At 39.1% G+C, this 12,013-nt stretch overlaps 1 protein-coding gene across 3 annotated transcripts; it reads left to right on the forward strand.

Moving 5' to 3' along the window:
- The first annotated feature begins 601 nt into the window (after nucleotides 1–601).
- On the forward strand, nucleotides 602–12,009 carry LOC108671388 (5-aminolevulinate synthase, nonspecific, mitochondrial). Of its 3 annotated transcripts, none has more exons than XM_018158930.2 (11): nucleotides 602–837; nucleotides 6,414–6,638; nucleotides 7,029–7,184; nucleotides 7,479–7,703; nucleotides 8,165–8,386; nucleotides 8,750–8,961; nucleotides 9,280–9,412; nucleotides 9,608–9,747; nucleotides 10,242–10,370; nucleotides 10,609–10,836; nucleotides 11,079–12,009. In XM_018158930.2, exons 1-11 carry the CDS (start codon nucleotides 819–821, stop codon nucleotides 11,196–11,198), a joined length of 1,809 nt encoding a protein of 602 aa, XP_018014419.1. In that variant the 5' UTR covers nucleotides 602–818; the 3' UTR covers nucleotides 11,199–12,009. The 3 variants fall into 3 exon arrangements, with proteins under 3 accessions (XP_018014419.1, XP_018014420.1, XP_018014421.1); XM_018158931.2 differs by having other exon boundaries at nucleotides 7,482–7,703; XM_018158932.2 differs by lacking the exon at nucleotides 602–837 and adding an exon at nucleotides 4,131–4,247.
- The last annotated feature ends 4 nt before the right edge of the window (nucleotides 12,010–12,013 follow it).

A 12,013-nucleotide genomic window follows, 5' to 3' on the forward strand; every position in this document is an offset into this window, starting at 1 on the left:
TTTTTGTATAATTATGTAAATTTGTAGCGTCATGGTTATCAATCCTCCTGAGAGTGACAACCTGCAGATATGATAGCACTTCTTCGCACGATCTCGGTTCTCGTATAAAAATTCATATTATTTCTAACTCTATCCTAAATCACACTCTGATCAGCCGCGTGTGGAGTGAGGAAACTATTCTTTGCTGATGAGAAAGTGGAACAAGAACTTTCACACAGGCAGCAGCGGCCGTGCCACCGTTACAGAGATCGCGTTAAAAATGGACCGCTGCAGCTGTCACGTTTTCAGTCAGAAGCTGCATAGGTCGGATGGAGTCATACAGCCATATTTAAGATGTTTTACTAGGACCTTCACAACATTTTCTGCTAGAACTTCCTAATGATTTGTCTTGGCAATGGCAACACGTGTTATTTTCAAGCTCAGCGGTGAGTCAGCATGTGATACTCGGACTTAATTCTATCTATAGGCAAATGCAGGCGCATATTTCTGAGCGATTAGAGTGTGAGCCTCAGGCAAGCTGCAGTTCTGCAGCAGCGACGAGGTTGCCATGCGCTACGTATAAATAGCGGCTCACCTTCAATGCTTCCAGTTCTCTAACGACGTCGCTTGAGGGAGGTTGTGGTAGTATTTCTCGGACTCTAACACAAGGTCATCATTTACGTTACTCTAATTGTGTCACTCAGATAAAGTCTGCACGTAGACACGATATTGTCTATCTTTTTCAGACAACTGTTGCTGAGTAATTTCTGCCATACGAACATCTGGCGTGCCATTCACTGATTCAGTTTCGTGCGAAAGCCACCAATTGTGAACAACTCATGTTCGTCAAGGTTTACGGTAAGTATCAGACACAAAACTAAATTAAATGTTTTGAACTTTAGAAAACGTCAGAGTTTATTCCTATGCAATGCCACATTTATGTAGGTATATAAATTAGCTGTCTAGCAAAAATTTCCGTGTTTTTATGTCGGTAGATTGTATTGACTGCTTTTGAACAAATTATATAGATATTGTACAAAATAAAACGGATTTGCGAATTTATTTTATTGCAATGAGGCAAACAACATCAATCAATTACCTCTAAAGGATCAATCGCTTATACTTACCATAACTTATATTTAATTATGACAACCTGCTAGGCACAGGAACGTCCAGAAGTTACGTTGTGATTTTAGAATTTCTGATGAAGGCCTTGGTAAGTGTGGTGCTGGACTGCTGGACATTGGTGAATCAGATGACTAATGCGTGGCTGATCTTGCATTTTGCTTGCGATGTTGCGTGCGTGTGGTGAACAAAGCTCTTCTGCATGAGCATGATGTGGTGAAAGTGAAAGGTCAAATAACTGACTGCCCTGTCTTTTTGCGTGTCATTTAGCTTAACTTCTGATGGAATCGAACTTCTCTTGGTCGCATAATCTTGCGATAGACAACTATTATGTTACAGCCAGTAATTTAATGCTCAAATCACAACACCGATATCAACGTTTTTTCATGATCCACGGTAAGACATTGAAAACTTTTTGTTTTGTACCTGATCCTCGAAAAATGCAGTAGAATTCATCCATTGCCGTCGTACGCCCGAGTCTAGAGTTTGGAAACGTTGTGTGGTCACCGAGATTCGAAAAGGACAGAAATTTAATAGAGAATGTTCAAAGACGTGCAACAAGGATAATTCCAGGCTTGAAGGGCAAGTCCTATGAAGAAAGATTGAAGATTATGAAGCTTCCAAGCCTCAGTTATCGACGTCTGCGTGGGGACCTCATTGAAGTATACAAGTATACTCATGGTCTATACAAGGTCCCTGAAGGGTTACTAGAATTTGAAACAAGAACCAACACCAGGGGCCACGGCTATAAGCTAAAAAAATTGCGCTGCAACTTCTCCACGCGACAAAATTTCTTCTCGCTTCGAATCACCGACATGTGGAACAGCCTCCCCGATGACATCGTTGGCGCTCCAAGTATGAACGCGTTCAAGAACAGACTAGATAAAGCTATGGAAAAATATAATATATATGTTCAGATTTGAAATGCCTAGCTCCTTATCGAACCCGGTGGAAGTCGAGTAGCTTCTTCAAACTATCGCCAGTCATGAAAAGATCCGGTCAAATGACACGAGTTTAGATCTTCTGTGAACAAGGCACGAAATGGAAAAGAATCGGCGACAGGCCACATCAGGCCTACACTTCAGAGCCGACATCACTATGTTATGTTATGTTATGTTATTGGAGCGGCATCACTCGTCCACGACCACCACACCCTCGCTGCCCGCCAATCTGGACTCATCCGGTTTTCAGGAACTGAAGGTGTTTAGACTTTAGAAGGTTACCCGCAAGATATAAATAGATTCACTTTGTGGCTTGAGCCGAATAACCAAAAGCATACAGAACCTGGTTTCAGCCAAATGATTCACCAACACCCGGGATTTTCTGAAGGTTGATTAATAAGCCTTCTTTTTTATCTATAGTTTTTCTACTAAATTCTAACAGATTATTATCTATACCTATTAGAAACATGACCTACTCTTCAATGATCATTATTAAATTGACTATTGCTTCAAACTCGCGTTGCCAATGGTAGAAGAGAATGGCGGCTGCGCGCGAGCATGGGTGCCTGGGTCATGGTCATTCGTAATGGAACAAAGAATTTTCCGGCCTGGCGATTGCGAATGTCCTCAAATTCTGTTTATTGTGAAGGTCACAGGAAAAAACATTGTATCAAGAGTTTTGTGGTTATTCTTTGGTGTGAAGGCACAATAGTCGCCGCTGCAGGAATACTGCTTAGAAACGATTCGATAGGATCGACATTAGTTCTTGTGTAAAAATTAAATTATTAGACTTATTATGATAGATTTAGGGCAAGCTGCCTAAGGAAACATCGCACTTGCCAAAAATTCAGCATAGTCGTAGAGCACAAACTTGTTCATATGCATCCTGCTCACTGTGCGCGTATGCGTGAACCTCACGAAGTTTTTATGTATTTCTTCAAAACTGTTTGTGATCGAGTATCACTTGCAACCGCTATTAGTTGCAGTGTAATTCCGCTAATATAGTTGTCATTATTAGCAATTTGATTTACATATGGCGCTAATAATGGAGGCATGGAGTAAGTTGTATTTTAATTATACCAATCGGCCGCCGAGATCAGGTAAGTGGCACGTGGTAATTGATGCAAGTCGTTCGCAGAGTATCTTGTGTTTGATCATAAAAATTGTTATGCAGATGAAAAATTTTATGGCCCGAAATTTTTTTGCGTATCCGATGGAACGTTCGCGCATCCCCCAGTGTTACACGTTGCCTTCAGTTTGGGAGCCACGCTATAGTTTAGTGTGTCGACATCCAGAAACTATGCAGATAGGTTGCAAGCTTGCACACCATTGTAACAAATAAAGTGTGACTTTTTATCATTAGGTTCACATGGATGGTTTTTATTGGTTATTCGACTTGCTATATTTTGAAATAACTTATCAATCAAAAACGATTTTAAGGTAAATATGCAGTGAATAATTGTGGTCTGGGTAACAGGATGAGTATACCAGTATTTTAACATAAAGTTTTTGACTTTTTATTAAGCTTTTGATGTAGTAAATCACAAAAGGCTCATTTAAATGTTACAACAGCTGTTACGTATTGTTCCATTTTAAATAATTGACGTTCGCTGAACTCTGATTATTCTCCTTTGATATGATCAATCGCCTCTGATTAATATCCATCAGGGTTGCCCAGTGGTTACACATACAGTTTAGAGGACTAGGATTGGAGCAGAGAGGTGCCAGCTCTGCTCAGCTTCGATGCCAGCTCTGCGCGCCACTTTCTGGTCAGAATCGGCGAGGAGGCCGGGCGGTTAATTTAAACAAAATAGGAGCAGTGAGTTGCGAGTTCGAGACCGCAACAAGCTGTGAATATCCTGCGCTGTTAAGAATCGGCGACATACCTTCGGCCTATAATAAGCGCTGAAACCGCTATATTATCTAATAAAATACATTTTGCACATACAGGATTAAAAAAATACACCCAAAGAATTAAGAAGCTATTAAATAATAGATTATATTGGCATTCTTTGGACAAAATTTTTATTTTTTGCTTGCTTGTTCCGCGATTACTAAATGATTTTTTTTATTACCGGATGCCGACTATATTCCGATTTTAGATTACCCTTTGGGCGTACGAGTTTTGACGGCTGGCGAGTGACGGGCCGTAACTCGGATATCAACATTGAGTAATATTTTTACCTCGATTTTATTTGAACTGTGAGTATATTTCCTTAACTAACGGATCATCTGTCCCGCAGAATATATATAAGTATATATTCAGGGTTTGGACTAAATAATGAAAACGCCTGACAGCTGACACTTTGAGATCGTAATTTTTAAACATGTTATGAACAATGAAATTGTGACATTTTTTATGTTTTATTCAAATTATTGTGTAACGTTGCTGGTAATTGACATTTTATCCTTGCACAAATATTTTTAGTTAATTTTTGTGTGTATAACCTATAAATGGCAAACATCTCTGTCTCTGACTTTTAAAGAAGCCAAATTGTTGGTGCAATGGTGCCATTTGGCATATGGCAATAATAATGGCATAGTGACAAACCAGAGATTTTTTAGAATCAGTTCATTTTTAATCTCCTCAGTCCTCATTTACTCAAGATTTAAACCAATTTCTTATGTATGATAATGCTGGTAACTGCCAACTGGTAAGCCTGGTGTCCATGATACTTTGCTTGTCTACTTATAGGACTCAAAAATGAACTTGAGGCCTGAGGGAGAGTCTAAAAAACTCTCTGCTTTGCCAGTATGCCACTATGGGCCATATGGCATGATAATGGCAAGTGCTAGTGTAATAACCTTCCTGAATGCTTGATGTTTCTAGAGATACCATCTTGAAACTCAAAAGTAATGCCTGCTTTTGAAAGAAGTTAGAAGTTAAAATGACCTCACCATTTACCAAAGCACAGGACTGAGTAGACTGACCAAATGTCAAACAGTCAAAGGTGTGAGAAAAACCGTCTGTCCAGGCAGCAGAATCGCAGGCAACATTGCGCCAACAGCCAACTGTTGGCCTATATACTTGACAGTTGACAAGTTGACATTCAATTTGGAATAGCAGGCAGAATTTTACAAAAAATTGCTGGTAATAAAGATCATTTTACAGATGATTTTTACAAATTGGGCTAGAAAAGTGTGCCTTTTTTCTTGATTTTTGTTTAAGAAATTATACAAAAGGTTCTGGAAATAGGTGGGTAACCACGCCTCGATGGCATCCAATTTGTACCTATTAATGCCAATGGGCAGAAGATTCCTAAAATTGCCAGTAAAAACTGTCATTTTTACATTTTACAAGTAATTTCTGAAAATTATAAGTGAAAATAGATTGTTTTTCTTGTTTTTCACTGGAGAAATTTAGAAACGTCCATAGGAATGAGGGAATTTGCTAGATTCATGGGTGTTTTGTCTTCACCAGTGGCTTCTGCCTAATTTTCCAGAAATATATTTTAAAAATGTGCTACTGTATATGGCAAAAATATGTTAGCCTATATTTTTATTACCTTTTATGTCTATTAATAATAAAAGTATAAAATTGATAACAATAATAATTGTTATTATTATCAATACATACTAATAATATATACTAAATAATTAGTGATAAATTATTAATGGGCACCAACCACCATTAAATCTTCTAACATATATTTCACCCATTTGACACTTCACCCATTTGACTTGGAATGGCACCACTTCACCATTGGCCATTCCAATATAAAATGATATTTGTGGCATGAAAATATCTATGTGCAAATAAAGTACAATTTCTATTTAACCTTATGGCCTCTCATTATATTTATATGCAATCTTCCCTATTGCATTGGTCATTTCATTTGTTTTATAGTGACCTGAAGTCCTGAACTGTCCAAGTTAACCACAATTCCATGTCATAGTCCCACTATTAAATATTTATTTTTTAACATTAATATAATATATAACATTAATGGACACTATTTTAAACAAGATGACACATAAAAAGAAACACAAAATATTTAACTTCTTGAGACCAAATATGCTACAAACATCAATTTAGATGAGAATGGTAATCTTCACTTGATATGAGAGTGATAGTGGGAGACCAAGGATCTCAAACTCTGGGAATACAATCACTTGCTCAGGCATAACTAATTTGAGATAATCTGGCAACTGTTGCCACATGACACCCCCTGTTAACAGCAGTCCCACAATATATTATATTTTTTAGTTTTTAAATGAATGTAAGGCACTCTGGAATAATGTGTGTTTAATCATCAAATGTGTTTTCATCCAAATCAATCCATTATTAGTATTGTGTCTACAGATCTTTTTCATGTCTATAATCGTTTCATTGATGGTCTGTTTATATAGAATGGTTTGTTTTTCCAGGACCTCTGCAGGCTGCAGGTATGAAGTGCCCCTTCTTGTCACGCCTCCCTGCGCAGTTTGTTCGTCACCATGGAGCTGCATTACTGCAGCAGTATGGGGGTTTTTGCACGAGGCTGCGTGCTTTGGCCTTGGAAAATTCTGGAAGCTCAGCATTTTCCACCTCAGCCACTGCTGCAATGCCCTCAACTGCACACCATGTTGATGCTTCTTCCACTTCTGGGCCTGGTAGGTAATTTATATGTCATCAGATTTCTTAATAGGATTTCATAATACCCCAAAGTTGCAATATGACTCTGTGTGATGATAAATAACTGAATTGTTGAGTATGGTGCAAAAAATAAACATGAGAGTAAAATACAAAACCTTTGTTTTTTGTTTACTTTTATTCACATTTTAAATAATTTATTTACTTTATATGAATATCTTGGAATCCACAATATTAATAATACCTTTGATATTTGATAGAATCATGCAGTTGCGCCATAAATTAAATTATGGCAATTAATTATTCCTTATTATTTGCAATAATTAAACACATTTGAGGTAAAAATAAGAAAGAATTTATATCCATTGCCATTTATTACAAACATGAACTGAAGTTATATATACCTGCAGCTGATGGAGGGAGGCAGTCACCAACTGCATTGAAGTGCCCTTTTCTTCGTGACGTCTCATCTGAGAAGCAGATGGACTCGAGTGTTGTGGCCGCTGCAAGCCCAGAAGTGCATGATGACATCATTGCTCTGAGCATCAACGAGAGTGTTGCTGGCGGTATGTACCTACACTTTTCAATGATGATTCTCAACCTAGTTAGTCTGTGAAGATGCAATTGCTTGGGACGATTGAAAGATTTTATATTCGGTTTATTATTTGAACTTGATATCTCATTCAATCTTGTCTGAGAAAAAGTGTACATATTTCTACAGTTACGATGATGGTCTTTAAATTAGTAGTTTTATATAGGTTACAGGTGATTTCTTCAAATAAAATTTATTAATTCTTTACTTTAGACTGCTTATGAGTTCCAGATCAAAATTATGTTTAATTTTTTTTCCTATTATTCAGCAGACATCTCTAGTGAGCTGAAGGTGGATCAGGCTGCAGCCTTGCCTACGCCGCATCAGTTTGCTTACTCTGAATGCTTCAAAGAAAAGCTGGCTGCTAAAAAAGCTGATCACTCGTACCGAGTGTTCCGTAAGGTGGCTCGCATGGCTAACAGCTTTCCGCATGCTAAGGAGCACACGGGTCATGAAAAGCGCGTCAATGTCTGGTGCTCCAATGACTATCTTGGTGAGAATTTCTGCTCTCTATTGTCTGACTGTTGCTATATATTCAACTTCTGCTAAGGCACTAAGCTCAGTCTATTCAAGGCACTAAGATCGATCTACTCCAGGCACTAAGCTCAATTTATTCAAGGCACTAAGCTGAATCTATTCTTTGAATCGTGTTTCATCTGCTATCTGTTGTGTGATCTGTTAGGAATCTATTGCCTTTTTTTTGAAATGATTCAATAATGGAAGGAAAAAGTTTCAGTTTCGTGGCAATAGTTCCACCACTTATCTGCGGTGGAGTGATCATTAATTCTGTAGTAGGAATACAGATTTCTGACCGTCAATCTGACGCCGAACAATGAGTTAAAACTTGATTCATAGTGACGGAACACTAAATAAAACAATTACAGGAAATTCAGTGACTTTTCAGTTTATTCTCAATCAATTTTCAGTTTTTTAGGTATTTATTTATGATGACAGGCATGTCGCGCGACCCTCGCGTGATGGAAGGAGCCAAGAAAGCAATCGATCATTTCGGGACAGGGGCTGGCGGCACCCGCAACATCTCGGGCAACACCATCCTGCACGAGGCGCTCGAGAAGAAACTCGCCGAGGTGCACCAGAAGGAGCGAGCCCTCGTCTTCACCTCCTGCTTTGTTGCTAATGACACGACGCTCTTCACTCTGTCTCGTCAACTGCCTGGTTTGTCCTGATTCTCCATTTGATTTCCTGCTATTTTTTCTTTACTTATATCGATTGAAATATCGTCTAATGAACTTTTCTTGAGCACAATCTGGTGAAATCGTTATTATTTATTTATGTATCAATTTTGGTTAACTATAGATGCGTGTTTCACGTAACCTGGTGTATATATTCTTAAAGTTAAGAATTCATTTTAGATTATTCTTTTCCAAATGCTCCCATATCACTGCTGATTACACTTCACGGCTATGGCATTTACAAATAAATCTTAATATTCTAGCACTTTCAATCATTCAATTCATCTATTTTTTTTGGTCGATTTCGACTAATGTTATTGCTAGATCTTATTGATTTCTTTCGTAGGCTGCCACATATTTTCTGATGCGGGTAACCACGCCTCGATGATACAAGGCATCCGTAACTCCGGATGTCCCAAGCACGTGTTCCGCCACAACGACCCCGAGCACCTGGAGGAACTGCTGCAAAAGGTGCCGCGTCACGTGCCCAAAATTGTCGCATTCGAAACTGTGCATTCCATGACGGGTGCAGTGTGTCCTTTACAGGACATGTGTGAGGTAATTACGACTAATAAGCTCTTATACAGATGAGTTGTTATTGTTAAAGCTCCTCCATGCATTATTTCCGCCTCTTGTTGTATCTTCTTAAGATTTTGCTAACTCCTTTTTGGAGGAGAGGTTACATTCAATTTTATGCGTGTATAATTAGGATTTTTGATTATTGAAGGAAATATGTGCATTGTTGAAACTATTCGTTTACATATTATAATTAGTCTCTTACGGTTTACAATTGACCAAGTATAATTCAGTGAATGGTGTATAAATTATTAGTTTATTTGCCGTATAACGCAGGAACTTGTCCGTTTTTACCACTAGGTGTCGCATCGTTACGGGGCGATGACCTTCGTTGACGAGGTGCACGCTGTGGGGCTCTACGGTCGCCGCGGGGGTGGAATAGGCGATCGTGACGGCCTCTCTCATGAGATTGACATCGTCTCGGGGACTCTGGGTAGGTGGTGCATGGAGCCGTCTCTTTTGCTTGAGCTAATTTTAAGAGACTAAAGAGTGTAGTCTTTTTATTTTAGCTTTAAAATTTAACCTAAATTTATATAATATACATTTTACAATAGACTTCATGACAAAACCACTTACTATTTATCAAGGTGCGTACAGAATCATACATACAATAATTTTTAACTTGCAGGGAAGGCGTTTGGTAACTTAGGCGGGTACATCGCTGGCAGCGAAGAGGTGGTGGACATGGTGCGTAGCTACGGCGCGGGTTTCATCTTCACCACTTCCTTGCCGCCCTCGGTCCTGGGTGGCGCTCTAGCCGCCATTGAGGTAATTCTTCAATGTTTTTTACTTGAAATCCCTTTTGTGACTTACAGTAATTTAGATTCACGCAGTAGAGAAGAGTGAATTCACTGGTGAAAATGTCGCATCATGATGTTTTACTTTTCTGTCATTTGGCGATTGTTGATGGAGGGTCAGGCTATACATTTTCCAAGTAAGTCAATGCAACCATGCGTCTCACACAAAGGATGTGTGGGTTCAGTATTGGTAATTAGACCTATGTTTGCGATTATCTTAATTACTTTAATTCTTGGTCTGCACTTTTCGTGTTGCTTCATTGTTCAAAAGAATTCCTAAAGTGATGTGGCTGAGTATATGCCCGTTGGAACTATTCAAGCTACGATTTATGATAGAAGACGATTCCACCATCTGACCCAAGATGGGTCGCAGACAAGGACTCGGAAAAGCCATCCAGTACCACCAGCCATCATTCGGACTTTATTGTGTCGTCCTGTTTTCATACCTATTAAATTTTTGTACAGATCCTGAGCAGCGAAGAAGGTGTGAAACTGCGCAGCCAACATCAAGCGGCAGTGCGGCTGCTCAGGCAGTCTCTTACTGATGCTGGTCTGCCTGTGGTGCACTGCCCATCGCACATCATCCCCGTACACGTAAGATGCCCCGAACATGTGCATGCGTTGGATGAAGAGTTGCAGTTTCCTTCACGTTCGTTTAATGTGTTTATCACGATAATTCCTGTCTAAACGGTAACTCATGTGACCACAAATGAACATGCATCATATCTCTGCTCATGAATGTATTTTTTCGGTCTTTTTGCTTGATTAATTTTTTTTCAATTCAGATAATCGTACGCCTGCAGACACTTCACTCATTGCTTGAATATTCCAGGTTGGCAACCCAGCGCACGCAACATTAGTGAGCGACGTGCTGTTGTCTGAATATCATCACTATGTGCAAGCCATCAACTACCCGACCGTGGCGCGCGGAGAGGAAAAGCTGCGTCTTGCTGCTACTCCCTACCACACCCCGGAGATGATCAACATGCTCGTCAAGGATCTTGTTACCGTGTGGCAAGACGTCGGTCTTCCTCTTGACCACAAATGTGCTGAGAGCAAAGTAAGTTCTTCCCACAGACGTAATACCCAACGAAATTTTTCAAAAATTGTAAACGAATTTTTGGTGTTAACTTATTCTGAAGTGTGTTTCTAGACGCTACTTTTGGTGTGAAATGTACACAGTATTACACATCAGCAGTTTTCGATACCTCAATATTTTGTTAGATGTACAAACATGTTCTGAATCAAGTTTGAAAATGATAAGATAACGTGAGTTGTGAAATAATTCAATCGTATTAACAGGAATGCACTTTCTGCAAGAAGCCCTTGAACTTCACGGTGTACGAGGACCGTGCTAACGCCCTGCCTCGTTCGGCCTGCGACAAGCCGTACTGCCCTCGCCTCAGCGCCGCTGCTGCATAATCTCTCGAGTTTTCCAGTTGAGCCTGCAGGAGGCCTCACGTAGCGGCATCGTCGGTCGGGGTTTTGAGTCGCTGCCTGAAGCCTTTGTGGTAGTCAACTTAAATTTGCTTTGTTTGAAATCAATGTGCGTATAAAAGCTTTTGCTTAGATGTCGATGTCCTTCACGGATGCTGTCGAATTAAATTCACTGATACAGTTCATACGCCAGTTCAATTAATTATTTGCTTGGAAGACGTTATTTATGCCGGAGTTTTAAATTGGCCGATGTTTGCTTGCGTTAATGTCTAATTATTAGTGTGAATACACTGCCGTGCGCAGTTTACAGAAATTTTAGTATACATGTAAAGGGATTTGCTGCTGTGGAATTCGTAACGAAATTTGCAGTTTCTGATGATTTACAATGGAAAAGTAGCAATTTGGTAAAGTGAACCTCGTAAAGATTAACATGAACAATTAGGTAAAGTTGTAATATCAAAATGAAAATTCTGGCACCAAAATACCAAACAAAATATAGTAATCACTATTTTAATTGCTGAAGGTTCCAATAAGTGGTGGCTGCTCCGATTTGTATTCGTTCTGGGCTTCTAAACATTTTTAATAGCCTTTATTTTGAGAAGGATTTGACGCCACAGGCACAAATCTTCATTCCAACTATTATCCATCCAGATTATATTTATTTTAATAAATGTCCATCGAAAAATACACCTAAGGTTTAAATGAGATTATAATATAGATGTTATAAATTATAACAAGAGTCTAACTGTTGCATCAATTCTATTGTACGATTGTTCATTAAAAGAGCTGCTTCGAATGGT

The sequence above is a fragment of the Hyalella azteca genome, unplaced genomic scaffold (genome assembly GCF_000764305.2).
Source record: "Hyalella azteca isolate HAZT.00-mixed unplaced genomic scaffold, Hazt_2.0.2 contig4153, whole genome shotgun sequence".
Lineage (NCBI taxonomy): Eukaryota > Metazoa > Arthropoda > Malacostraca > Amphipoda > Hyalellidae > Hyalella > Hyalella azteca.

Bases quoted from the DNA above. Each gene is read 5' to 3' on its own strand.
- LOC108671388 (XM_018158930.2), top strand. The intron at 8,387-8,749 runs GTTTGTCCTGAT...TTTCTTTCGTAG, and splicing joins TCTGTCTCGTCAACTGCCTG to GCTGCCACATATTTTCTGAT. The intron at 10,371-10,608 runs GTAAGATGCCCC...TGAATATTCCAG, and splicing joins CGCACATCATCCCCGTACAC to GTTGGCAACCCAGCGCACGC.